This window comes from Notamacropus eugenii, chromosome 2 (assembly GCF_028372415.1).
Source record: "Notamacropus eugenii isolate mMacEug1 chromosome 2, mMacEug1.pri_v2, whole genome shotgun sequence".
Classification (NCBI taxonomy): domain Eukaryota; kingdom Metazoa; phylum Chordata; class Mammalia; order Diprotodontia; family Macropodidae; genus Notamacropus; species Notamacropus eugenii.
The window spans coordinates 114548643-114576412 of NC_092873.1; the positions used below are offsets into that span (position 1 = coordinate 114548643).

The 27770-nt window shown below is 36.5% G+C and overlaps 2 protein-coding genes and 1 pseudogene across 12 annotated transcripts in view; 1 reads left to right on the forward strand and 2 right to left on the reverse strand.

The window, feature by feature from the left end:
- Positions 1-8267, reverse strand: part of MMUT (methylmalonyl-CoA mutase) — a 45343-nt gene extending 37076 nt beyond the window's left edge. The window contains exon 1 of one of the 2 annotated variants that reach the window (XM_072642407.1): positions 8141-8267. The gene's annotated coding sequence lies outside the window, so the exon portion shown is untranslated. Of the gene's footprint in view, positions 1-472; positions 621-8140 lie in introns of those variants that run through there. The other variant, XM_072642406.1, reaches the window with a different exon arrangement.
- Positions 46-24582, forward strand: CENPQ (centromere protein Q). Of its 10 annotated transcripts, none has more exons than XM_072642408.1 (10): positions 46-300; positions 833-940; positions 6440-6574; positions 11156-11216; positions 14062-14167; positions 15745-15813; positions 15968-16097; positions 20203-20322; positions 21099-21176; positions 23462-24582. In XM_072642408.1, exons 3-10 carry the CDS (start codon positions 6446-6448, stop codon positions 23591-23593), a joined length of 825 nt encoding a protein of 274 aa, XP_072498509.1. In that variant the 5' UTR covers positions 46-300; positions 833-940; positions 6440-6445; the 3' UTR covers positions 23594-24582. The 10 variants fall into 10 exon arrangements, with proteins under 10 accessions (XP_072498509.1, XP_072498512.1, XP_072498511.1 ...); XM_072642410.1 differs by having other exon boundaries at positions 72-300; positions 6410-6574; XM_072642412.1 differs by having other exon boundaries at positions 192-300; positions 11139-11216.
- LOC140530399 (U2 small nuclear ribonucleoprotein B'' pseudogene) lies at positions 12101-13831 on the reverse strand (annotated as a pseudogene).
- Positions 24583-27770: the final 3188 nt, after the last annotated feature.

Consider the following 27770-nt stretch of genomic DNA (forward strand, 5'->3'; position numbering starts at 1 on the left):
GCCTTAGGGTGCAGGTCACACCTGTAACTTTCTGCAGATTCCCCTAAACACAGGAAGTAAAGTTGGGCGGAGGGTCACCTTTAACCAACAGCTCTCCCAGGAGCTCTGGGGCAGAACGGTGACAGCTGCCGTGGTCCTGGGTGCTACCTATGCTGAGAAGAGGGCGTGAGGTCTGGAGGAAGAGGCTGGATGACTGAGGAGAGTCGGATTAAACGCCACAGACCACGGTCAGGTTCAGGATGCACCAGGAGCCTCGCCTTCTCCAGCATCCGAGGATGAACAAGCATGCCTGGACTTGTTGTAAGGGGCAGGAGGGAGAAATTCAAAGGGAGAGAGGAGAAGAGGGACCGGGAGATAAAGGGGGAGGGGGAGGGGCGGGAGCGGGAACGAGGGAGCCAGGAAGGGAAGCGGGGGAAGAAAGGGGAGTCATGGGAAAAGGGGAGAGAGTCGGGATGGTCGTGTACTCACTTACCGACACCTACTTATGGGCCCTTTAGGGCTTTCGTCGGGTGGAGTTAGGGTGAGGCACCTAACCCTTGACCCGGGCCAGACCACCTCTTGGTCCCCTCGGCCCGAGCACCGTACAGTTACCACCAGAAAAATGCTCTCCGCACATGCGCAAGAAGAAAGGGGGTTGGCTGAAGCTGGGCGTACAGGGGGAGGAGGCCGGGAGAATCCATACAGACACGGGGGCGTGGCCACCCAGCCAATCCTAGAACGTTCCTCTTGGACTCGCTCCCAGTGGGGAATTGCTTGGGGGACTGGAGAAGGGGTGGGCGGGGCAAGCCGGAAGACTCCCTTGTCTCCGCCCACTTTTTTTTTTTTTTGACAGTTTGCGCGGGAGTTGTGACCCATCCCAGGGCGGATGCGTATTGAATGCGCGTGCGCCACCGGAAAACCGTTGCAGACTGATTGAAGGAAGACGCCGGTTGGGGTCCGGGTAAGTTACTGATTTAAACTCGCGTTCTGGAGCGGAGTAGAGAGAATATAGTTTGCGAAGCGGAGCGGGCTGGTTGTGTGGCCACTGTCGGCGTGCCAGTCAAGGTCGTTTTAGGCAGTGAGGATATCTGTGGAAATATGTCTTAGGGAGCGAGGATATCTGTGGAAACGATGTCTTAGGGAGCGAGGATATCTGTGGAAACGATGTCTTAGGGAGCGAGGATATCTGTGGAAACGATGTCTTAGGGAGCGAGGATATCTGTGGAAACGCAGATGGCGGGTGGTGCGCGCCTGGTGCGTTCCCATTATCCTGCCCCTATTTGGTGTGTAGTTACAGTGACAGAATATTTCCTATAAAGGCGGTTCCCCAACGTCTTAGTGCACTTTTAAGCTATTAAAATTTGGTCAGTAAAGCTATTAAAGTTTAAAATTGCACTAAGACTTTGGGAACACCTTTTGTAGTGTATTTTTTAAAGTATATTTTATAATATATGCATTTTATATGTGTAGCAAGCTAGTTTGTGCAGCCCTGTACTTGTTCGTTCAAGTTTGTTTGAACTTGGAGTCAGGAAGATTTAAGTTAGAGTCTTCCCTCAGACGCTTAGCTGTGTGACCCTGGGCAAGTCACTTACCTTCTTCCTCTGTTAACTCATCTGTAAAATAGGAATGCTGTTCAGTTGTGGTGAGGACCAAAAGGCAACATTTGAAACACCTTGCAGAATCTTAAAGGGCAATATTAGTGTTAGCAGTCAGTCACTAAACATTTATTAGGCACTACGTGCCAGCAGCTAGGTGGTGAAGTGAAAGGAGTGCCAGGCCTGTGGGCAGGAAAGACAGCTTCCTGAGTTCAAATCTGGCCTCAGGCACTTACTATCTGTGTGACCCCCGGAAAAGTCACTTAACCCTGTTTGCCCCAGTTTCCTTATCTGTAAAGTGAGCTAGAGAAGGAAATGGTAAACCACTCAAGTTTCTTTGCCAAGAAACCTCAAATGGGGGCCACATGACTGAAAAAGCACTATGTGCCAGGCACTCTGCAAATAGAGCAGAAGATAGCCCCTGCCCTCCTGAAGCTTACAATCTGTTATTATAGGCACTTGTCCTCTTCTCCCCCTCCCCACCATCCCCCATGTAAGTTCCATCGGGTCAGGAAATGCCTTTTTTGTGTGTGTAAACTCATTATCTGGCACAGAGTTCAAGGTATTTAATAAAGCCTTGTTAACTGATTAAGGGAATCTATTATATGAGCTTTTATCTCCTCCATAACTATCTCCTATCTCCCCACCCACCTACACACACTTCTGTACCTTTACAGTTACCTATGGTAGGGGCTTTAATTCTTCACAGTCTACCTCCAGTCTAGGTTTTTATACACATTTTGAGATGCTCCCCAAAAACCACTCTATCCTTCAGCCAATGTAAATTAAAGATCAAGTTACAAAGGTTTTGAAGGTATTTTTAAACCTGATGCTGCCATTAAAAAGAGCAGCTTGACAGTGGGCCAAGATACTTCTGGTAGAGGGAGCATCTTAAAAGTTACTCTCTTTTAAGATTACTGTAAGTGGAGCTCTGTATTAGGTGGTAATGAGAACACATGACAGTATCCTTGCCATTCAAGAGCTTATAATTTATTTGGTGAGAAGAATCATTTGTGGGGACAGTGCCATCATATAATGTTAAAAAGAAAAATCTGTTAGGTTCATCAAGTGTAGGATGGGGTCAGAAAAGACTGGGGCAGGTGAATTGTCTAGATAAGAGTTACAGTTTAAAAAAAAAAAAACCAAACAGTTCTAGGGTTAAGGTAGGACTGGGAGCCTGGAAATATTCATAATAATCCAAATCCAACAATTGTTCATTATGAGTCTGCTATATACAAAGGTGTGTTCTAGGTGTAGGGAATATAGATAGGAAAAAGTTCCTGCCCTTAATTGGGACCTTTGTTGTAGTTGTTCTGTCGTTTTCAGTCATGTCTGTCTTTTCATGACCCTATTTGGGGTTTTTTTGGCAGCAATATTAGAGCCATTTGCCATTTGCCTCTCCAGCAATTGGGGCCCTGTTCTTTCCTACATCTATACCCTCCATTGGTCATTTCATGAATTCAATTATAATTTCAGTGGAGGTCACCTTCAGCTGGTACAGTGGTTCTCAAAGGCTATGCTAACACCAGATGTGCCACAAATTGTATAGAACTTAACAATCACAATTACATTCATGGTGTTTCAACTCTTTCTTAATACAAGAGTTTTAATTTTTTTTTTAATGTCATGGGTACTTTTGGTACCTGGTGAAACCCATGGGCCCCTTCTTAGAATATTTTTGAAGGCATAAAACAAAATACATAGGATTACAATGGAAGCTAATTATATTGAAATACGATTATCAAAATATTTAATATTTTCAAAAACTATTTACAGACCCTTCCCCAGATTAAGAACTCCCTAAGTGTTTAATATTGTACAAGGAGCAAACAGTTTTTGAACCATTGCTCCAGGCCTGTATTGCCAGAATTACCAACACTGCTAGACATCAAAAACTTAAATTCTAACCAGAATTCATTATCTTCACACCACCCCCTCCCCAAAGAAACCCTGTACTCTTACCTACAACTAAATAAAACCAGACCTTTATAATATAATGTCCACCAAAAATGAAGTGTGGACCAAGGGGTCTCAAAAACTGAGCTAGCAGAGCATAAACTCTTGCCGAGTCTACTATGCTGGAATTTGGTCTTGGTAACAAATTGTACTATACAAGAACCAACCTAATAAGAATATCACCTAAGAGACTGGCAGTGGATTCTTTGCTTGTGGTAACCATGAAACAAAAAAAAGTAGAAAATTAATCCTGTGTGAACAATGGTAGTGATAGAGTAGCAGATTAAGATTCACAGTTTTTAGATCACTTTAAATCGTTAACTATTGGCACTATAAATTTGAGATTTTTTTTTCCCAGTGACTAACAAATTAACGTATTATTGGAGCTACATCAGTATTGATACTTGCCTCCACTTTGGGTCCTACATTTTGCCGTCTAGAAACAGCAGAAGGCTGAGGTCAGCATGGGAGGAGAATGTTAATGGGAGGTTCCTGTGAAGGGCATTCACCAAGGTCCCCGGTGTCTCTTGCTACTGTTCCATGTTTTCTGCTTGCTTTACCTCTAAACCCTCATTCTGGACCCTGCACCACGATCAGGAGCAGGGGACTGGCATCAAAACCAAGTCACCCCAGCAACTATTATAAATTAGTGGAATCTCTGCCTTGCAGTGATTAGGCAAACTATTCAATCAACAGCTAGTGGTTCTCTTCCCCTCTCATCATCCTCCCTGCCACAGAAGAAACGAACAAGCAAATACATTTTTATACTGAAGTGAAAAACGACTATACTGTAAGCTAATACAAGGATAAAACTATAGGAAATAAGAATAATTCAGCAATAACTGCCAATAGAATCTCAGGAAGGAATGAAATGTCACAGGAATTCTGGACATGACTAGATAACCTAATAAATAATAGAGGAACTGACTACAGAGATAAATAGTGGGATGAATTACCTTGAAAAGTAATTAGAAAAACCTTAAAGCAGTGAGTGCTCTGGAGGAAACAACTAAAAATTAAATAATAACAAAAACAAAATAGTTAAATCAAAATACAGCAAATTTGAGAAATGTCTTCTGTCAAAGTAACTGACCTGGAGAAGGCAGAAAAAAAGTCTGAATCATCAGGTTTGAACCAAAAGACCTGAACACAAAATTCCAAGGAATCATAAAAGAAAAGTCTCCAGAAGTATTAGGATGGTGGTAGAGTGAGGAGAGGTGGTTGGTATCCACAGATCTACACCACAGAGAACTGTTAGATATAATACATCCATAAACCTGTTAAGTTCTTAGAGCTTCTAAGAAAAAATATTATAGGAAGGAACAGGTCCTAGACCAAGAAAACTCAGTCAGAATTGTGTGGAACTACATATCAACTATGAGAAAGGAAAGCAAAGAGTGATATATGACATACTGAAAAGCAAAAGAAAATAATTTGCATCCAGGAATAACTTCCTGCAAAGTTGAGGATAGCCCTATGTATATGTATGAGTAAAGGCGAGGTAGAAAGAGGGTAGGAATATAGACTTTTAACAAAATTGATGCTTTCTAAGCCTTCTGTTGAAATAGCAAGAATCTGTACAGAGCCTTCAAAAAAGTAAATCCAGTAGGCACACATTTAAGAAATGTTAAAAAGTTTAAACACTTCAAAAGGGCTAAGTGATAAGTATTTGCATCCCTAAAGAGTGAGAAGAGACTCTATTTTCCCTTTGGTGTCCCATTATCTCTAGGGATTAAGGAGGGAAGGAAGAGAGAAATTTTGTCTTAAGAGTTTTCTTCTCCCTTGTTCAAAGCTTTGCTTTTCCTTTGTCTTCTTAATCTTATTGGGTGAGTTATTTAATGGACCAGAATTTCAGGAGAAAGTAACCACTAGGTGGTGCTTGAAGTCTTTTCCTTTAAAAAAAAGTTTGAAGTGATTAAATTTACTTAGAGGACTTTATTGACCACCCCTGAAGCAACTCATTGAATATTAAAGTACACTTTATTTTAGAATGGAATTTATATTGGTTTAAAAGTGTATCTTTAGATTGAATTTGAGAAAGCTTATCAAATACAATTATTTTTAACACTAAATCCTAACTTTTACCCAGTGCAAGGATCAAGTTATTTTGTGCCAATCTTCATTTCCTCATTTTCTCACAAGGGGATGGTGGTGAGTGTAGTGGAGAGGTAACCTATAGCTCATATAATCCAGGCTTTCTGATACATCCACAATAGACAGTATTGACAGCAGGGGGAAAGTTAAGAAGTACTGGTTCAAAACAATGAGAAGTGGGACAAACTAGAGAAGTAAGAAGAGGTTTGAAAGAATGAACAGGATAGTGGGAAAGCAAATGAGTTATCACAACTTTTATGGACCCCGACACTGAGTAATGCTTCTTTATTCTATCTTGGCATCTTGCTTTTGCTTTAGTACAAATGTTTTAAGCTGTAGCCAGAAGTTTGTAGTTCGTGAGTTGAGACCTGCATTTAATTGTACCTTCACTCTGATAGTACCCAGCTTTGGGACCATAGGCAAGTCATTTGAATTCTCCATGATTCTTTGTTTAAAAATAGGCATAATAATGACTGGAGACAGCTCCTCATGTAATATATAGTTGGTTGATTAAAAAATGAAAGCCATATGAAAATACTTTTGAAAAAGAAAATACTTTAAAAATGCAGAAATTTTTAGAAGTAAAAATATTAATAAAATCTCATCTGTCATTTGAGCCCCTAATCACGTTATAGTTGTTTTACTATAACATTTTTAAGATAATGCAAGAACCCAAAAGTAAAATGGGCTTATTTATAATACCAATTGGTACTTGGTATTTGAACTGATTAAAGTTGCATGACATTTTTAGAATCTTCCCCTAATCTTTTTTATTTTCTCTGCAGATCTTAAAAGTACTAATTTGTTCCATTTAGGTCACTATGCCTGGAAGAACAGGTGTAAATCACACAACAGGAATCAAATTAAAGCAGGAGAGCAAATCTCGACAGTCCAAAAAAACTGGAAAAAGAAAAGTTGATAATGGAGATACTGAGGATTCCAAGGAAGAGGTATTGACAATGTCATACTTAACTATTTAGAAAAAAAAATTGGGTACAGGTATGTTTTCTGCTTTCTTAGCATTCTGTGTGAAAGGGATGTTTAGAGACAAAACCAGTTTGGTAATAGGATTGAAAAATGAAAAAACAATGCTAGAACTATAAGTAATAAAATTTTAGAATTGAAAAGTGTCTTGAAACTCATCTAATCCCAGTCTTTTTAATTTAGAAGTGCAGAAACTAAGCCCCAGAGACATTAAATGGTTTATCCAAAGTAAAAATAGGTAGTTAATGACAGAGCCAGAACTAGAACCCAGATCTAACTTTAAACTGGGTACTCTTTGCATTATATTACAGTTCTCCCACCTGACATCAATGTTTATGTAGAAAAGGAGATTGTTGCCCAATAATAACTACCTAAACTAACAAGCATTTATCAAGCACCTACTTTGTATCTGCCATTATGTCACATAACCAGGGATATACAAACCCAAATGAAACAGGCTTTGCCCTCCAGGAACTTGTGTTCTAAATGAGGAGGAAATATGAATATATAAGTGCATAGGAGAGATCTACAAAATGAATACAAGGCAGTTTGGGGAGGGAGGGCACTAATAGCTAGGAGGTAGGGGTACGTGGTATCAACTATGAAAGGCCTTACCTAGAACCAGGTTTTAAAGGGGCCTGCAAATTTGAAGAGTTCAAAAGAAAATATATCCTATACACAGGGAACAGTCAGTGCAAAGACTCAAAGATGGGAGATAGGTTGTCTTGTGTGAAGAATATTAAGTAAGTTAGTATGACTAAGCCATTGAGTATATGGAGGAGAATAATAAAACTGTAGGAAAAATCGTAAAAAGTAGGGTCATGGTTGTGAAAAACTTCGAATACTAAAAAAAATAGTTTATATTTGATTCTAAAGGTAATAGAGAACCCCATAAGTTTAACAGGATCCTTGATGATATTGTTATCAGTAAGTAGCCTTTCTGTCTCCTCAGAACCTCTGTTCCTTATTTTTTTTAAGCTCCTTTGTGATTAATAAGCATAGCCAAACAAAATAAATCCACATGGTTACTATGACCAAAATGTGTATCTCATTCTATAGCTTGCATCTATAACCTCTTTGTCAGATGACCTTTTTTTTTTCTGGATGAGGTTCCAGTTCCCCACACTATATTTGCGAAGTTTGGGGATTTTTTTAACTCACATATCATACTTCTTTGAAATTTCATTTATTAGACGCAGCCCATCTTTCTAACTTGCTGGAATCTTATGGGATCCTGGCTAAAACAATTAATTATCCCTTCAAATTTAATGTTATTAGTAAATGTGATAAGTCTTCATCCCTCTCATTGAAAAAAGTGATTAATACAGTGTGTGATTAAGGAAATTTATGGTTCAGATTTGCACCTACAATAAGACACATTTGAGAAGAAGAAGCTGGATATTTTATTGATTTACAGAAAAGGCAAATGCATGTACAGTTTAGAGCTATAGCAGAAATAATTAATATAGCCTAATACTAATATGATTATAGCAATATTAATATAGATATAAGAGGAAATAGAAAAACATTACCAATTCAGGGAAGCACCAACACCTGAATTTTCTCAGCTGGGGAAATCCCAGAATACAGCTTTCAGGGTCTGAATTGGGAGCAAGTAGTCCCAGGCAGAGCGTCCTCTCCGTGGGTGAGATTCTGAGGACTTAACACTAAGCAAGGAGAGTTTATAGGGACCTAGACAAAGAAGGCCTTTTGCCAACGGCTCCGCACGCTGTTCCAAGCTGGTCAGGCACATGGCCATGGGAATGCAGGTGTTTATCCATCAAGGACATACCATATGGGGGCCACAAGATATAAGTTAATTAATCATATTCTGGGAGGATTAGCCAAATCTTCCAAGTATTATTTATGTGTTCGGGGGTGGCTAGTTCCTGGAACATTTAGTACATGGCCAACTCACATATGTTATATTCCTTGAGAGGTCACCAAAAGGACAGAGTGAACTTACTTTATTCAAGGGATATGAAATATTCCTTCACACAGGACCCTCTACAAGAGACCTCCCTCCAAGTTTACATTGATCTGTTAAAGATTGTTTCGAGGGTCCAGTCAATGAGCTCTGCTTATCCATATCAGTTCTGTTCAGTGATAATCACTCCTAACTACTGTCATCTGTTGCAAAGAGAGACTTCATCAGAAGTTTTTAACATTTGTTAAAGTGGAAGTGCAATAGACCCACACCAGCTTTCCATAATCTACCAGTATTAGTAACCCTATCAAAAAAGGAAGGGAAGGTTGAATGTCATGACCTTTAATATAGCCATGTGAGTTTTTGATAGAACCATGTGAGTTCCTCCTGATCAGTACATTCTGTGTGTATGTAAATCACTTCTTAAATAATAAACTGTTCCCAGAATAAAAGTCAAGTTCACTAGCCTGTGGTTAGCAGAATCCATCCTCTTCGCTCTCCTGAAATTCAGGTTATTTCTGTGACTTGAAATAACTCCCACTTTATCTGCAATTCTTCACAGATACTCTGCCTGTTGGCAGCAGTCACTTCCACCAGTTCCTTTAGCACCCCTGAGGTGTGTGTTCAGACTTAGTAAATTTAAACTCATTGAGGCCAGCTGTAGGGTCTTCTACTATGATCTCACTTATCTTGAGTTTCAGCTGCCTATTAACTAACTTTATTATATCTTTCCCAATACAAAGATCATTCTTCTTGACCGAGAATAATAATAATTTAATTATTCTATCTCTCTTTTGTCTGTTTCATTGTCACATCTTCCCCTAGAAATATCTTTTTGTTTGAGTTTCCTGCTATGTTCAATCTAACTAAAAAAAAAAAAGTCCTTAGTATTCATGGCCAGCCTCAGCCCTTTTTATGTTTTATCCTCTTGACACTATTCTCACAAACTATACCACTTGTCATCATCTGCCCTCATTTCCCTCTTCCATATCTTTTTTTAAAATCTTAGTTGGTAAATGAGTTTCCCAAAGAGATATCAGTCTGTTTAGACCATTATACCTTTTCTCATTCATCAAATTAATTTCTTTGTATATCTTCAGAATTTTATTCTTAACAACTTCTCATCTTTTTTAGATCAAATATTTCTGGAATTTTGATCTATGTGATCATACTTGTCCTTTTTTTAGTTTTTTGCAGATCTACTCTTTCAGAATATAGGATAGATGTCAGAATATACCCATCTTCTTTATAATTCTCTGTTATTAGTTTTTATGATTGAATAGTAACTTCTCATCAACGTCATTTCTACTCCAGTTACCATTTCCTCCTTCTTTGTCAAAATCGGTTCCAGAATGGTAAGTCTTCTTCTCAAGAGTCTGTTTTCTTAAAATACAGTGCCTCATCTCTGCCCTTTTTTTTCCTCTTCTGCCTTTCCCTTTATGGCAGTAGTGTGCTAACACTACCTCCCCAAATATCTTAACTAGCACTGGTTTCTCACTTCCTTCTGTTTCTTTGTATCATCTGATCCATTCATGGACTGCCAGAGATGGGTAATGGTCAGTTCTATAAGTCTTAAAAAGTTCCCTATCCCATCCTAAATGCTTGGTTTTGGCATATTTGCAAATGATCTCACCCCCTACAATCTTCACTTTTCCTGTTGAACGCTCTCTCCTCTGCACTTAACCACATTCTAATTCCTAGCATAGTTGCTTCTGTACATAGCATAAGTAAAACAATCTAATAAGATTATAATTTCTTTAAGGCAGGAACCATATATCTAATTTTCATATCTTTGTTTCCCCAGTGCCTAGCATAGTGCATTGCACATAACACACAAAAATAAATTGTTGCATTGATTTTAACTCCACACTAAAATCAATACTTTTAAAAGTTGAGCAATACTTTTCCTCTTTCCTAACTAGAATGAGAATATCAGGCTGCTGTGTGATTAAGGAAATTTATGGTTCAGATTCGCACCTACAATAAGACACATTTGAGAAGAAGAAGCTGGATATTTTATTGATTTACAGAAAAGGCAAATGCATGAACAGTTTAGAGCTACAGCAGAAATAATTAATATAGCCTAATACTAATATAATTATAGCGATATTAATATAGATATGAGGAAATAGAAAAACATCACCAATTCAGGGAAGCACCAACACCTGAATTTTCTCAGCTGGGGAATCCTGGGATACAGCTTTCAGGGTCTGAATTGGGGACAAGTGGTCCCAGGCAGAGCGTCCTCTCCATGGGTGAGATTCCGAGGACTTACACTAGGTGGGGGGACTTTATAGGGACCTAGACAAAGAAGGCTTGGGAGTACAGTTGTTTGTTCGTCAAGGACATATCATACAGGGGCCACAAGATATAAGTTAATTAATCATATAGTGGGAGGATTAGCCAGATCCTCTAAGTATTATCTATGTGTTCCAGGAGTGGCTAGTTCCCAAAACATTAATGCATGGCCAACTCACGCATGTTATGTTCCTTGAGAGGTCACCAAAAGGACAGAGTGAACTTACTTTATTCAAGGGATATGAAGTATTCCTTCAGCTGCCAACATATTTAGGATATTATTGAAAAATTGTTTCTCTGTCTAGCGTTTTATTTTGTCTAGGTAAGACATTCAACCAAACAAATGAAGAAACAATCAGAGAATCCAGGACAACCTTTGCAAGGTTAGTATTTTTTTATATCCCGTCTTACTTTTGCTCAGTTGACTTTAAGTCCTGGATCTCAGATTCAAAGCAAACAGAGAGAACACAAAGGCTGACCCCTCAGGTTCTTGTATATAAGGAGCATACTCTTTTAGGCTTGTAGAATTTTTCTTCTACTTCAGCTTTCTCCAAATTAATACATATAACCTGTTTCTATCAGTCACAGAATGAATTTTTTGCATCAGTGCAATTTAAAGCTATATTGCCCTAGCTGATATACAGAAAGAACTGTTTCTGATGTTCACTCACTGCTTATCAGTAAGGACTTGAGAGTTTTTCTGAAGGTTTAAGAGCTCTGATTGGGTGAGGTCCACATGTCTATCTTGTCAACACTCTTTTCTGTACTTATTGGTCTTTGGGGCAACTTAACCATAGCACACATTCCATACCTTCCGCAGCCGTGGATGCAGGCACCTGATTGTTGGGGGGAAACTTATGAGGAGCTGATTCTCATAATTAGCCTAAAGGTGATATACAATTAAGGACATTGGGAAGTGGGGCTTATCTCAAAATGGTCAGTATGCTTAACTTGACTACTAATAAATGTCCTGAGAATGACCTTGAGAGAAGCTGTAGTTATCTCAGAATAATGGTGGAAGAAGGGAGGACAAAGTTTTTTGCAGAAGATAAAGAAAAATAATTTTTTTTATTGAATAAAAGTAAGTTTTAATTGTACAAAATGTCTCTTGCATGTTACAGTACCCTAAAATTGTAGGGAACACTAGAGAATTTGAGTTTTAAAAAAAGTTAACACAAAATGTTTTACAACTTTCACTGTTATCCTCAGAAAGCTTTTCAAAATTTCTGAATTGTATCTCTTGAATAACAAAGAACAGAAACCATAAATAAAACCAAGTCATTGAAAGAATGTCCATAAAGCTATTTCTTGGCATATGTAATATTCATGGCATGGGATGGTGTGATCTTAAATCCTTGTAAGGCATCTCTGGCCGCACCAGTCTGTCCATCATTTTCAAACTCCACAAAAGCAACGTCATGTCTCCCAAGTACCAACCATACTTCTCTGAAACCAGGAGATTGACTAAACAGCATAAATAGCATCATTTCATTAGTTTCCTCTGGCAAGTTATTTAGGAATAAAATATAATTAGGTGGATAGTCAGGCACCTGAGGATTTGGGGTTGGGTGTTAGCTGAATTTGGTATGTTCTGACTAGGCTTTTTAGTTGCAGCATTGGCAGTTAGCTCCAAATGTTTAGCCTTTTTCTTCTCTTTTTTTCTTTTCCTTATCAGCAAAAGTGCCACACATTTTAGAGATTATATCAGTCTATTTTTGCATGTTGAATTCTCATTGGTTTACCATAAAATGGAAAGCCTTGTAGCTGTCTCAAAACATTCGTAGATGAGCCAAGTTCTTAAATATAACAAAAGCTTGCCCTCTCATCTTCATAATCTTTAAAGCCACAATATCCACTACATGGTCAAACTGAGAAAAGAGTGTGTACAATGATCTCTTCAGCTCTTCTTAATTGATTTTATCATTCCTATTGTTGATATAAATTGTATGGTTTGGTCTGATATCATGTTTTGGATTAAATTTCAGAGAAGCCTAGAAGGCTTCAGTTGCCTCTCCCAATCAATGCTCACTCCATGCTGAAACACTGGAAGAGAAATGAGAATGGCCAGAAATGAGAGAAAAATAATTTTTAGCATTAAAATTTGCAAGACTGCAAACAACTATATTTCAAAAAGACCTATTACTGTTAATATATATGCCAAAAAGGATTACAGTAAATCATAACATAAAAGTTTCTTCTACTTAAGACAAAATGGAAGTTACACAAACGTTTTAGTACATAATAAGTAGTAGTAATAATGATGATGACTCTCATGATAATAAAAATAGTTTGATCCATCACTTAGCCTTACTTTTATAATTAAAAATTCACACTTCCCATAAGAAGAGTCCCTGTAGTCAGCTGGTCAAAATGATACCAACCTGATGAAAAGAATCTAGCCAGGACCTTGCTGTAGCATCTACTCAAGAAGAATTACAGCATATGGGAAGATCTTAACATGTAAACAGTGCTTACCTCCGATGCAAATTTTGCAACTTTTTTTTCTTGGTTTGATGCTGGCAAATTATTTCACTGTTTTCAGTTATGTAAGAGACTCTTAGGCCACTCTCTCTTGTCATGCCCCCAGATTGGTTCTCCTTGATCAACAACTATAAATGAAAAGCATTATGCCCCCTCAGGGCATATTGGCAGTGATCTTTTCTACTCTCTTCTCGAGAACCAAAGTTGTATGTCAGTTTTGAATAATAATTATATTATTCCTTCTTATTTCACTTTGAAGGTTCATATTTTAGGCATATGTCTGAAAACTAATTATTAAGATTCTCACTGATAAGGTATTAGACAATATAACTTTACTGCATGAGTTGTTAACCTGCAGTCCATAAACTTGTTTTTATTGTTGCCGTTTTTAATTTTAATAACTGCATTTCAGTATAATTGGATTCCTTTATAATCCTATGTATTTTATTTTATGTATTTTAAAGTATTATGATGAGAAGATGTACATAGTCTCTACCACACTTCCAAAGGTGTCCATGACACAAAAAAACTGTTAAGAATGCCTGCTTTATTAGGTATCTTCACTGACAGCAAAGTACATGGAACATTTTCTGTAAACATTAGGTGCCTAAGTAGTTGATCTGACTTCATAAGACTGATACTTGAATTCATATAATTCTATGAGTTCCTTACTTTAAAAAATAAAATGAACCACATTTTCAGCAAGAAATAAATTCATTCTCATTGCTATTTTTCTTCCCTTGCCAGAAACTGGAAAAAATACAAATATGAAAAAGAAAAACAAAGCAACATGGCAACATCTCTCAAAGGACAATGAAGAATATCTTGAGGCAATGATGGATTCTATGATACAGTGAGTATATAGCCTGTGTCACTTTTTTTGCTTCTGTTTTTTCTTTTTCTACTGCTTTGTTGTTATTTAGTCTTTTTTCAGTCATGTTCAACTCTTCTTGACCTCATTTGGGGTTTTCTTGGCAAAGATACTAAAATTGTTTGTCATTTCCTTCTTCAGCTCATTTTATAGATAAGGAAATTGAGGCAAACAGGGTTAAATGACTTGCCCATGTTCACACAGCTGTTAGGTGTCTGAGGCCAGATTTGAACTTGGGAAGATGAGTCTTCCTGACTTCAGGCTCAGCTGTCTCCTCTGTGCCACCTTGCCATCCAATTCAGATTTACAGCTGCACCTACTCAGATCAGGACTTCTGTAATAGCTGATTCATTTTCAAGTCTGAGCTATAGCAGTTTCTCAAGGATATGTGATTTTAAAACTGACTACTCATCAACGCATATCACAACCTCCCTACAACTTCTTCTGTGACAAAAATGTTCATTTCCATGCTGCTGACCTGATGGTGAGCCTCTTGTCATTCAACTGGGCTGCTTTTCAGACCATAGACATAAGTCCATTTTTTAAGACTTTCCAGCTTGGTAGGACCCACCAGAACTTGCGTTTTAGGGGAATAGCCTTCAAGAACACAGAATTCCCTCTACTTTATGATGAGGCATTAGCGTAGGGCCCTAATGGGGAATGCATTATTATTAGAGTTTTCTGAGTGTTAAGTCTCCTTCCTGTCTCAAAAGAATGTACACCCAAAATTTTATTATACAAGTGAAGTGCTCACTTGTAACTTTAGAAAAATAAGATTATAAGACCTCTAATTCATTATTTAAATTCTAAGTAGCTTCCATTAATGCTGCTCGATTTATATGTCTGTCTGTCCATAGTGGGCCCTTGAGGTTCGATTTATTCAGAGGTCCTCAGAGATTCCTATATTTTTTATCACAGCTCTAGTAAATAATTAAAATCTTAATGGAAAATATCATTGACAGGTTTATCAATGACTATTAAAATCCTATCTTTCCCTCTCAGAGCCTGCTCTCTCCTTTACAAATGTGTGTTTGTCTGAACCTTGATGGGTTTCCTAAGATCTAAGTAAACTGCTAAAAACCATTTGGAGAGAAAATCCGACTGCTCTCTGTAGCCCTGCATGCAAGGACAGAAATAACTTCTGGTCATTTTGGTGATGCTGTTTTACTTTTCTGTTATGTTTTTACATCCCCATGTATGGCCAAGGCTTAAATTCTATAATCTACTGGTTAAACTTGGTATCATACAATAAAATTCGGATAATAATAGCACCAATTTAATATTGGGACATCAAAAAGTCCTTAGGAAGAGGTGATTTTTAATTAGCAGAACTGAATTCAGCTAAAAAGGAGAGAGAAAGCCTAGATGGAGAAGCCAGTTAGAAAGAAGATGGGGTGATTCAGATATAAATTACAAAGGACTAAACCAAAGATTTTATCTAGAAATATAGAGATTTGGATGAATTATTTCAGAGATTAGGAAAAAATGCCCTTAGTTTAAATTACTTAATGTTCAAAAGTCCACTTTTTCTTTAAAATTATATTTAACTTCTCTTCTAGATCTGTTTTGAGAGCTGAAATAAAAGAAAAGAAAAACACTCAAATTCATCTTAACTGCTTAAAGGAAAGGTAATAGTCATGTTATTGCAAAGAGTTAAAACAGAAAAAAACAAGATTTTGTGCACTGGTTCCCCCAACACTAAATCAGAAAAGAAAATTGATAATAGCTATGATTAAAAAAAACAAAACAAAACTATTAATATCCTCTTTTCCATTGTTGAAGATTTCTTCAATTGTGTGAAACTCATAAAATCTCCCTGGGAGAGTGGAACAGTCTAAAGGAAGTATCAAATCTCTGTCTGAAGGAAATGGAGACTCTGGAGGCCAATCAAGAATGTCTGACATTATTGCAGGTACTGTGATAATGTAAGTGGTGGGGCTTGGCAGTATCTAGAAAGGTGAGAGATAAAAGAACTGAAAATTTATCACAAATCAGTGTGATACTCTGCCAATTTGACCTAGAAAATAGTGTCGCTATACCCGCCCCACCCATCTTGAATAAACTTATTTATCATAAATCCTTTTTCAGTAAGATCTCAAATGTACCTGCTGTAGTTGAGTAATGATCTGATATGGTTTTTTTCCCTCCTTTTATTCCCTAAATATGTGATATTGTTTTCTAATCAAATTAGGAGTTTTCATAACTAATGCTATAGAATTTCAGAATCTTCTTTCTTTAACTTATACTTAATATGCTATTAGCTGAATAGTGCTTGTAGCTGCCAAAATTGATCCCATATCTGTTTTGTTTGTTTTAACTCCTACAACAAACCAGTAATAACAAATTATAGGATGTATTTAATAACTAATTCTCAGAACTAAAATAGGCTTAGAACTAAAATATGTCCTTGGACTCTGACTTCCAAATTCTTGTGCTTGATCTGATTTAACCTTTAAATGTGCTTACTTCTGCCTAAGCAGCCTATCAGTCAGTCAATGAAGCATCATATATTTAGAAATATAAAGACATTTTCTACTTCATACTACTTGGAAACCTGTGTGTTCATCCTCGTTGCCAAAGAAGACCATGCCATCGGAGAAATGATGACAGGACTTGCACTTGACCTTTTTTTTTTTTTTTTGAGTGAGGGAGGGCTGTACAGATCACCAGGCTCACTTTTCCTCCAGAGATATCTGAGTTCAGTGACTAGATGACTGGAGATGACCCAGGATGAGGCAGTTGGGGTTAAATGACTTGCCCAAGGTCACACAGCTAGTGAGTGTCAAGTGTCTGAGGTGAGATTTGAACTCAGGTCCTCCTGACTCCTGCACTGGTGCTGTATCCACTGCATCACCTAGCTGCCCTAGTCCTTAGTTATACACACAGATGGGAGGAAGAGATGTTACAGATACTACAAAATATTAGCTATCACAAAGATAATTGGTATTTGGAGTGAATTCTTCAAAGACATATACATATATACGTATATACATATGTATATGTATATACATATATATGTGTATATGTATATACATATGTATATGTATATACGTATATATGTATATATATCTTCCAGTATCCTTAAGCTTCCCCTCATGCTTGTAGGTGTCAGACCCAACTTCTCCTTCTCCTTTGAGTTTGATTTCATTTACAACAACCTGGGTTCCTAGGATTCTTGGCTGATGACTTCATGTAACTCTGCTTCACCTAAAATACCTAAATAAATAAATAAATCATCCACAAACTGGATATTGAAAATTGACTATGATTAATTTTGTGTACTATGAGAAATCCTCCTACTATGTTCAGACAAAAACTCCATAACTTAGAGAACACTCTTTTATAAATAGGGTCCAAATTCAAGCCCTGCCTGGACTTACCCTACCTATGTTTCTGTGACAAGTCATTTAAATTCTCTGAGTTTCAGTTTTCTCATCTATAAAATAGGAATAATGTAATGTTTAGCTAGATAGGACCATTTCTTCATTTTATAGGTAAGGAAAGTGAATTCAAACAGGTGATATAATGACCACTGTCCTGCAAATAACAGAGCCAGAATTTGAAGACTAGTTCTGTGACTAAAATTATTGATGTTATTGGAGGAAAATAGTGTAGGGTAGAGAGTATTTATACATTATTTTCATCATTTTTAATCCAAAATATGACCATTGGCTTAATTTACATGGTAAGTATTAGTACTACAAGAATTTTCTCTCAGTTTGCCAGTGTTGTGAAAATATTTATCCCAGATATTGTTCTTCTTAAACCCCCAATCGACCTCAGCCAACCAAAAAAATTGCACAATATATTTTCCTGGCATGACATGTAGTAGCCAAAATTATCTCTTACCCAAATAATATCATGGTTTAACAAACCATATTGTTTGTTCATCTGTACAATTTATTTGATTCAGTAAACATTTATTAGGCACCTGTTATGCACTGGGGTTATGAAATTAAATGAAAAGCAGCATGGAATTATGGATAGAGGGCCAACCTTTGAATCAGAATAACCTCAGTTCAAGTTCCACCTCTGATACTTATTGACTGTGTGACTCCTTAACCTTTCGATGCTCTCAGACATGTTTCTAAAACCATACGTTGCAGATTTGCTAGTCTGCATCCCCACATCAGTGAAAGTGTCTGAACCAAAAAGAAAATGTTCCGGGTTTACAAAGTGAAATTTAAAAATAGACTTTGCCCTCAAGTAAGTTAAAAAAATAGACATTGCTCTCAAGTAGTTTACAACGTGTGTGATTGTAGTGGGCAATAATACTTGCATTATTTATCGTTATCATTGCTAGGAAAGTGCTTTGTGAGCCTTAAAGTAACATAAATGTGAATCATTACAATAGTTAAAATTCAGTGCCTTTCTTGTCAAAGCCATTGTATCCATATCTTGAGAGGGAAGTGGTTTAGGAGATTATGGTTTGTGATTTCTGTCAACTAAAATGCTTAGCTCTTTTTTGTGACATGAATTGTAAAGCCCTGTATTGGGCAGTACTTTGCAGTTAGCCCTATTAACCATCATCTTATTGATTTAAATCCTTTGTTCTACACATGTCTACCAGTCAAATGAGCCTAAGAATGAAATCTGATTTGAGTTGTCCTTTTGGAGCTCTTATTGGCTATTAGTTCTCATGTGTTTCTTTTCTTAGTGCTCACAAGACATGTCTGATTAGCTTTTAATTTTTAACTGGGCATGCTCATCGATGACAATTGAATTCTTTCTCTTTTTAAAAATTTGCGTTAACATTTGCCCATCACCAGTTTTCTGTCACCTTTCCCATTCTCCAAGATTTCTCAAAGATAACTAACACTGAATCACATCGTCAAGTTCTTTATTATGCTGGGATGCAATATATTTGGACTTAGAACTAATTTAAATTAGCTAGGTGCTCTCTTACTCTCTTTTCATTTATCTTTTTTTCCCCTCATTATTATTTTTCTTGTGAGTTTTGGGTTTTTTGTGGGGAGGAGAAATGTCTGGGTTTTTTTTTACTTCCATCAAACTTGTTTAGGAAATGGGAAGATTAGTGTAACAGAAGGACAAGGGAAGAAAGTGCTACATAAACACGTTATTTGTTCATTATAGCAGTTTCAGGTTCTGTATAGATTTACATATGCCGCTTCCAAGTGCAGAAATTCAAACTGACAGTTCAAGGAAGTGCTTTGACTCAAGATTTCTGATGTGCAAGTTCCTTAATTTCCTCAACCATCTGGAAAATAGGTGTCTGAAAATAGAAGCCATAGGATTGACTTCAAATATTTGAATAGTCAGCTTGTAAAAAAAGGTTATACTTATTCTTTGTAACTCTAACATGTTGTTTCTCGATCGACACCATACTGTAGACCAACAAAATTATCTAAATTTTCCACTGTAACTTTAGAATCCTAGGCAGTAGAGAGCTAAAGAGGAAACTGAGTGTGAGAGATATAGGATGAAAATAATGGGAAAGTCTGGTTTTTATATTCATTGGTTTTAAAGCAATAAGGATATTTGGCTCTTTTGTAGTAGAAGTCGCATAATCTAGTACCAGTCTTCGAACTTGCAGTGAGGAAAGACTTCCTCACCAAACACTCATAGCCAAGTTTCTGGTTCAAGACTTCAGTAGCACCAGCTCTGAAGATGCATCACCTTCCATTTATCAGCATCCTTCTGATGCTCTGTTCATACTTGGCTCTCTTCAAGGACTGTAGCCATTAGCTACCATAATGTAATTTTTGAGGAATTTTACCACAGCAAAGAAGCAGCAGCATTCCTGCAATATCACCTATGTTCCTCTCTGGTAAAACCAGAACCTTTAATACTAGTAGTCATAGCATACTGCTTAGACAGTTCTCCTGCAGCTTTTTCAGTATGGCAGAAGATTGTTCTATCCCCTCTATTGTCACAGTTTTTAAAAACTTGTAATTCACAGATTTCTTCTAGTAATGTGAAGTTTGTGAAGTAGCTTGTGAAGAAACTACTCTTGACCTGGTATTTTACTTTGTTTAGTTTTTCTCCCTGTAACCTAGGAAGAAGCTGAAAATGCAGTGAAAGCCACAGATTTAATAAATGAGAACATTCAGGACCTTCAGGATAAAATTCAGACTCTTGAGAGTGAATTGGAGGAAGAAGAGGAAAAGGCTAAACAGGTACTCAGAACAAAATATGTATACCAAGTATACAAAATATATATATATATGCATATATATGCATATATATGATATATATAGCAAAATGTACATAATACGTAACAAAATGTATTATGATATCCAGGATATTATAGGATTCTGGATCCTTAAGGAAATTTCCTAAGCCAACACAATCAATTTAAAGAGGTAATTCTTGACTGTAGTAGTAATGAAAGAATGGAGATTGAGTTTAAGTATTCTGATAATGTCACTCCCCTATTCAGTAAGTTTGCTTCTTGAATCAATCCCTTAACTTCTCTTTAGCTTTTAAACTTTTTACAACCTTACACCAGCCTATCTTTCCAGCCTTAAATATCACACTGCCAAACTGATCCTCTCTCTATACTCCACTCTAGACATTCTGTCTCCCAATCCCTGTGCCTTTTCATTGACTGTCCTCCTTGCCTAGAATACTCACCTTCTTCTTCACTGCCTCACAAAATCTGTCTTCCTTCAAGATGCCACTCAAGTGTCACCTTCCACACGAATGCTGTCTTTCCCTTCAACTACTTTATGCTGAATTATTTTGTACTTCTTTTTATATTTCTTTTGTATATACTTTTATGTCCTTGTTGTCTCCCCTGCTAGAGTGTAAACTCCTTGGGAGTTATTATTTGTATCCCTATCCCCTAGCAAGGTGTCTGGTATATAATATATTCTTAGTGACTGCATAATTAATTTAAGGATTGACTCTGAACCTGTTTCAGAAAAAAAAAATGAATATTTTCCCTCTCTAGGTGCTTCAGATGGATGGTACCAAGGCCCTTTCTCTTCCAGAACTCCCCAAGGAAAGTATTAAAGCCCCAATACTTCATGTAAGTATCTATTTTTCATATTGTACATAAAACCAGTTATTCTTTATATTGTGGCTTAAATGCCTTTTATTGAAATTTTTTCTGGAAAAAGGTCTGTTTCCTTTTCCTAGTGAATAAATAACTGTGTGACAATCCTTAGCTAATTTATTTCTAAAATATAATTTAAGAGATTTTTCTAACACATCTTGTAGCAAAACAAAAATCTGGGAGAGGTTTTGAGTATATGTTGAAGAAACATCCTTGAAAAATGTGACTGATACCTATTTTCCCAGTAGATAAAAGGGATAGATGATCTTCTGTGATTTAATGAGTAGTGAAGACAGATTCTTTTCTCAAGCATTCTATGAAGAATGATAGATTATATATGAAACACTGAATAATTTATTCATTGTTAACCAAAGTCAAAGTGATTTACCATGACTAGCAGCCCAGTTTTAGTGACATAATAGAAAAACTTCATAGGAGGAAATGAAAACAAAGAAATTCCTTCCTGTTTGAGAATTCATTCTGGCTTCTCCAGTCTACTACTCTCCAAATCAATGGTTACCAGAATGGGAAGTACAGCCTCCCAGACGGTTATGGCATGATTCCTAGGGGTATGTGGTCTACCAGTTGGAAGGTGGGCAGAATGCATTGCATTCTACTCTCCCTGAGAGAGTCATTCATGGGACTTGTCTCCAACACAACCATACCTATTCTTTACCCATTCCAATTGAATATGACCTCCTAGAGCTATGCAACCCTTCCCTCCCCCGCACCTTCTAAGCTGGATAACCTTCCCTTGCTACAGGCTTACAGCAGGTGGTAAAGGGGAGAATTATTGATAAGAGGTATGATTTTTTTAAAAATTAGAGGCTAGTGCCCCAGATGTCAGTGCTTACAGAAGACTTGGCCATAGGGAGAAAGAGAATAACTTGGAATAATTGAAGAAAGCCAATATAAGGCTAAAATCAACATTGAGGGGAAAATGAGAGATCAACATGGTATACAAAATGGCAGATATTAGAATTTAAAATAGATGTATTTGTTTTCAATAAATTCTGTTTTGTTTTGACCCTGGAAATTTCCTTGCTGTATCTCATGTTGTAGTCAGTTTTTTTATCTCTCTGAGTTTCAGTTTTCTCACTGTATATAAGGGATCCTTTCATCTACTATTCTGTTCTACCCTCTAAAAAATGTTTAAAGCATTATATAGGACACTTTGTCTTTCATAAAGAGAGAAGTATTTGAAGCTTAACTATCTGATGATATTCTAAGTCCTAAATTAGCAAATTGAGGAGAACAAAGGAGTGTCTCCATCTCTTAAGGAGATGGGTATGACATTTTTGTTATTGTTGCCTTTTTCTTTTTTTTTTTTTTTACTCCCTGGGTAGTGGCTCATTTACACTTGTTTGGGGTGATGAAGAAATCACAAAATGACTTCCACTTTTCCTTTTACCAGTTGGCATCACAATTTTTTTTTTTTTGATTGGGTTGGTAGGTAGAGTAGGGATTCTAAATCTGACAACTTTTTTTAGTGTTTTAAAAATATATTTTGATGATTATATTTCAGTGTAATTGGTTTTCTTTGTAGTCTTATGTATTTTATTTTAGGCATTTAAAAAAATATTATTCTGAGAAGGGGTCCATAGATTTCACCAGATTTCCCAAGGGGTCCTTAACACAAAACAGCTCAAGAACCCTAGATAAAGATAAAAACCTGGCAAAGAATGGTTATTCTCCAGTTAATCAAAACATCTCTGCTAGAGCCATAGATAATTGCTAATGCTTCATTTTAATTTGGAAGTCCTGATTTAAACCATTATAATTATTTTATTTTTTTTTTAATTCAAGTCAGTGAATCAAGCATTTCCATTTACAAAGAAAAAGAGAACAAGAAGATTTTACATAAAATCACAAATCTCCATTGTATATAATTTGGATTTTTAAAAGTATTTAATAAATTCAGTATGTCAGGGCCCAGAGTTGTATGTGTTTCTCTCTGAACCACTTACTGTTTGCTTCTATTCCTGAATTGTTTTCTTTTTGTTCTTTTGCATTGTGGTCATTAACTTCCCCTTGTTGTGATTTATTCTAATGCAGCATTTAAAAGCTTTATAATATTTTTAGTAAACTTCACAGAGGTAGTGGTTGTCATTCATATTGGTGCAAAATGTGCTGCAGTGTAAACATTTGTGGAGAAGAGAAAGTCTTTTTATTTGAATTTCCCTTTGAGAACATTTATTTTGAGATAACTTCATTTTAAATTTACCTCATCTGCGTTTTTCTGCATTCTTATGCCACAGGAGGAAATTTTGAAGAAGATCCCAAATCAGAAAGATATTCTAAAGGATCTGCATGTCATGAATAATTCAGCAGAGATGAAGAACATGTTAACTTTCATTACAGAAGCCTATAAGAAGCTGGATGCCTCCTGATTTCTTGTAATGTGTAATTGTGGACAATTTAATATTTATGAATCAGTGAAAATGATTGTTATCTTTAATGGTCTTTAGATATTATAGATGATAAGCCCATCATGGGAATTACAAATCCCCATTCATCAAACTTTTTAAAAAATAGGCATCTTCTACCAACTGAAAATCCAGAGGTCCTGAATCAGAAATGACCAAGTCTAGGTGCTATAGTCTCCCCATTCCACATCTTTCTGATATGTGTCTTAGGACTGGACACCCAAAAACCAAGCTTTGTTCAGCTATTGTGACTTTTCTGGAACCTGAGTTTCATCTCAGTGTAGCTCAGTGCTTTTTAATTGAAGGATTAATCAAATAAAACAGATAGGACATGGGACAATTAATATATACCTTTAAGAAATGACTGTACTTTTCAGTGGCTGGTCAGTTAGAATGGGTGAACTACCCTCTTTTTTTTTTAATGTCTTCTTTCAGTGCTATTTTCCTCCCTCTGACAACTCCCTGGCCTTCCTCCAGTTATCTGTCTCAGTTTTCACTGATCATCCAAACTGGAGAAACTGGGGGTTTATAAACTGACTGTGTGTCTAAAGGGATGTCTAATGGCATCAGTATTTTATTTCTATGGACATATAGATACTAAACTATTTTTTCCCTCCAGATTATCACCAAGGTATGACTATATCCCAGAAGACTGATTACTAAAGAAATGCATGTGTACTTATGTCTCCTTAGAGTATTGACTCAAGAATAACCTAACACTTCAATACCTAACCCCTATTTTTTAGATTTTTTTTTCTGTAAAAATTTTGGCTTATTGATGACAATGTGCATATTTTCATGTTGCTATATCACTGACGTGATTCATTCTAAAAACTGTTTGAAGTAATAGTCATATAATTGGCTCTCAAGTTGAAATAAGTTCTTTGGGAAAAACAGGGCATTGTTTATTGGTTTTTATTTGTTTAAGAAATAAAATATTCACATGTAATTCATTTTCTTTCTGCTATGTATTTCTACATCAATTAATATAAAAGTTATGCCTTATTATTTAAAATTACAAATGCTTAAAACAGAAAGTGACCTTGAAAATCATCTAATTCTCCAAATTATAGATTAAAAGAAAAAAAAAAGATGTGAAATAAAATGGTTACTAAAAGAGTACTGAATTTGGAGTAAGGCAGGATCTGGATTGAGTCCTTCTTACACAGTAGGTGGCAACTACAGGCAAATATTTAAAGTCTCTGAGCCTCAGTTTCCTTATCTGTAAAATGGTTACAGTAATACCTGTAGAACCTCTGACAAAGCTGTGAAGATCATTTACAATAGATGCACTGCCCAGCTAAAGGTCTGCATCCATTTGGAAACAGACAATGTAATCATGTATGACTGCAAAGCTGTAGTGTCAGAGGATACACAACATAATTCTATGGGGGTATGCTTCTCATGCCTCCAAGAAGTATTACATAGAGAAAGACATAAAAACCCACTTCAAAAAAGACCTTGGCAGTACCAACCCACCTGGCACTTATTGTGGGGAATAATTTGGCATCTATGGAACGTAGAATAAACACTTCTGGGTCAAATTTCTCTTTTTCTGTTTAAATCAAGTCAACAAGCATTAATTAAGGACCAGGTACTGTGTTAAGCTCTTGAGATGCCAAAAAAAGGCAAAAAGACATCCTTTTATTTACAAATAATATGTACAGGATAATTAAGAGATAAATCATAGAGAAGGCACTAGCATTAAGGAAGACAGGAAAAGGCTGCTTGCAGAAGGTGAGATTTTATGTGACTTTGGGAACCAGGAGGTAGAGACTAGGAAGGAGAGAATACTTGGCATGGGGGATAGCCAATGAAAGTGTAGAATTGGGGGATGAAGTATCATGGTCAATTAACAGCGAGGAGGCCAGTATTGGATCTTGGAGTTCTTGTTGGGAAATCAAGTGTAAAAAAACAGAAAAAGTAAGAAGGGACCAGGTTTTGAAAGCCAAGTAGCATTTTATGTTTGATTCTGGAAGTAATGGAGGGTCACTGAAGTTTAACTAGAATGGTACCTTGCTATAAAGTCTAGTTAGAGCATCAACCCCTCCAAATAATGAGGACTGTAGCATTAGTATTCTGAATACAAATCTTCAGCCTTGCCATGGGAACACCCCTAACCTCTAACTTTAATCCTTTACTATAGTGTTATACAAGGTATCCTATGTGCTGGTTTGTAGTGGTCAAAAACAACCCCTCAAAAAATTAATTTATTTTTAGGTTTGAAACATTTTGAATATTGATTAAATTAATTTTTATTAATTTTAATAATAAAAATTAATATTTATTCATTTAAAAACCCCAAAAGATTTTGAGTTCCAAATTTTTTCTCTAACTCTTCCCTCTGCCCACCCCAAGACAACGTACATTATAATTACCCCTTTGCCCAATTTGCCCTTCCTTCTATTATACCCCTCCCTTCTCTTACCGCATCCCCTCTATTTTCTTAGAGGGCAAGATAGATTTCTATACCTCATTGCCTGTATATCTTATTTCCCAGTTGCATGTAAAAACAGTTTTTGACATTCGTTTTTAAAACTTTGAGTTCCAACTTCTCCCCTTCCTCCCCACCCATTCCCATTGAAAAGGCAAGTATTTGATATAGGTTATACATGTGTAGTCATACAAAACATTTCTGTGACAGTCATTGTGTGAAAGGCTATATTTTCTCACCATCCTATCCTGCCCCCCATTTCTTCTGTTCTCTTTTTTGACCCTGTCCCTCATGAAAAATGTTTTCTTCTAATTACCTCCCATTCTCCCTCCCTGCTGTCATCCCTCCACTACCACCTCCCACTTATCCCCTTTCCTGTAGTGTAAGATAGATTTTCATACCCAAACGAATGTTCATGTTATTCCCTACTTAAGCCAAATGCAATGAAAGTAAGGTTCACTCTTTCCCTCTCACATCCCCTCTCTTCCCCTACATTGAGAAAGCTTTTTCTTGCCTTTTTTATGTTAGATAAATTACTCCATTCTGTTTCTCCTCCTAATATATTATTCACTCACCTCTTAATTTTTATTCTTTTCTCTTTCCTGTTTACCTTTCCATGCTTCTCTTGATTCTTGTATTTGAAAGTCAGATTTTCTATTGAGCTCTGGTGCCTTAAAGTCCTCTATTTCATTAAATTCCATTTTGTTTCCCCTGAAGTATTGTATTCAGTTTTGCTGGATAGGTGATTCTTGGTTGTAATCTTAGGTCCTTTGGCCTCTGGAATATCATATTCAGAGCCTTTTGATCCCTCAGTGTAGAAGCTGCTAGATCTCATATTATTCTGATTGTGTTTCCAACTCAAATTGTTTCTTTCTGGATGCTTGCAATATTTCTTCCTTGACCTGTGAGCTCTAGAATTTGCTTACAATATTCCTAGGAGTTTTCCTTTTGGGATCTCTTTCAGGAGGCAATTGGTGGATTCTTTCAATATCTATTTTACCCTCTGGCTGTAGAATATCAGGGCAGTTTTCCTTGATAATTTCTTGAAAAATGATGTCTAGACATTTTTTTGATCATGACTTTGATGTAGTTCAGTAATTTTTAAATTGTCTCTCCTGGATCTGTTTTCTAGGTGAGTTGTTTTTCCCAATGAGCTATTTCACATTGTCTGCTATTTTTTCATTCCTTTGCCTTTGTTTTATGATTTCTTGATTTTTCATTAAGTTATTAGCTTCCATCTGCTCCATTCTAATCTTTAAGGAATTATTTTACTTGTGAGCTTTTGGACCTCCTTTTCCATTTGGTCAATTCTGCTTTTTAAGGCATTCTCCTCCTTAGTTGTTTGGATCTCTTTTGCTGTTTGGGTTGGTCTATTTTTTAAGCTGTTATTTTATTCAGCATTTTTTGGGTCCCTTTTAGTGAATAGTTGGCTTGTTTTTCATGATTTCTTTTTTTTTTTTTAATTTTAATTAATTTGTTTTCAGTTTTCAACAATCACTTCCATAAGTTTTTGATTCTCTCCCCATGATGACATGCAGTCTTATAGGGGTTCTACACATACATTCTTATTAAACATTTTCACTTTAGTCATGTTGCATAGAAGAATTAAAATGAATGGGAAAAGTCATGAGAAAAACCAAAACAAAACATAACACAAGAGAAAACAGTCTGCTTCATTCTGCATTCCAATTCCATAGTTCTTTCTCT

Bases quoted from the DNA above. Each gene is read 5' to 3' on its own strand.
- CENPQ (XM_072642408.1), top strand. From the start codon at position 6,446: ATGCCTGGAAGAACAGGTGTAAATCACACAACAGGAATCAAATTAAAG. The intron at 6,575-11,155 runs GTATTGACAATG...TATTTTGTCTAG, and splicing joins CTGAGGATTCCAAGGAAGAG to GTAAGACATTCAACCAAACA. The intron at 20,323-21,098 runs GTACTCAGAACA...TTCCCTCTCTAG, and splicing joins AAGAGGAAAAGGCTAAACAG to GTGCTTCAGATGGATGGTAC.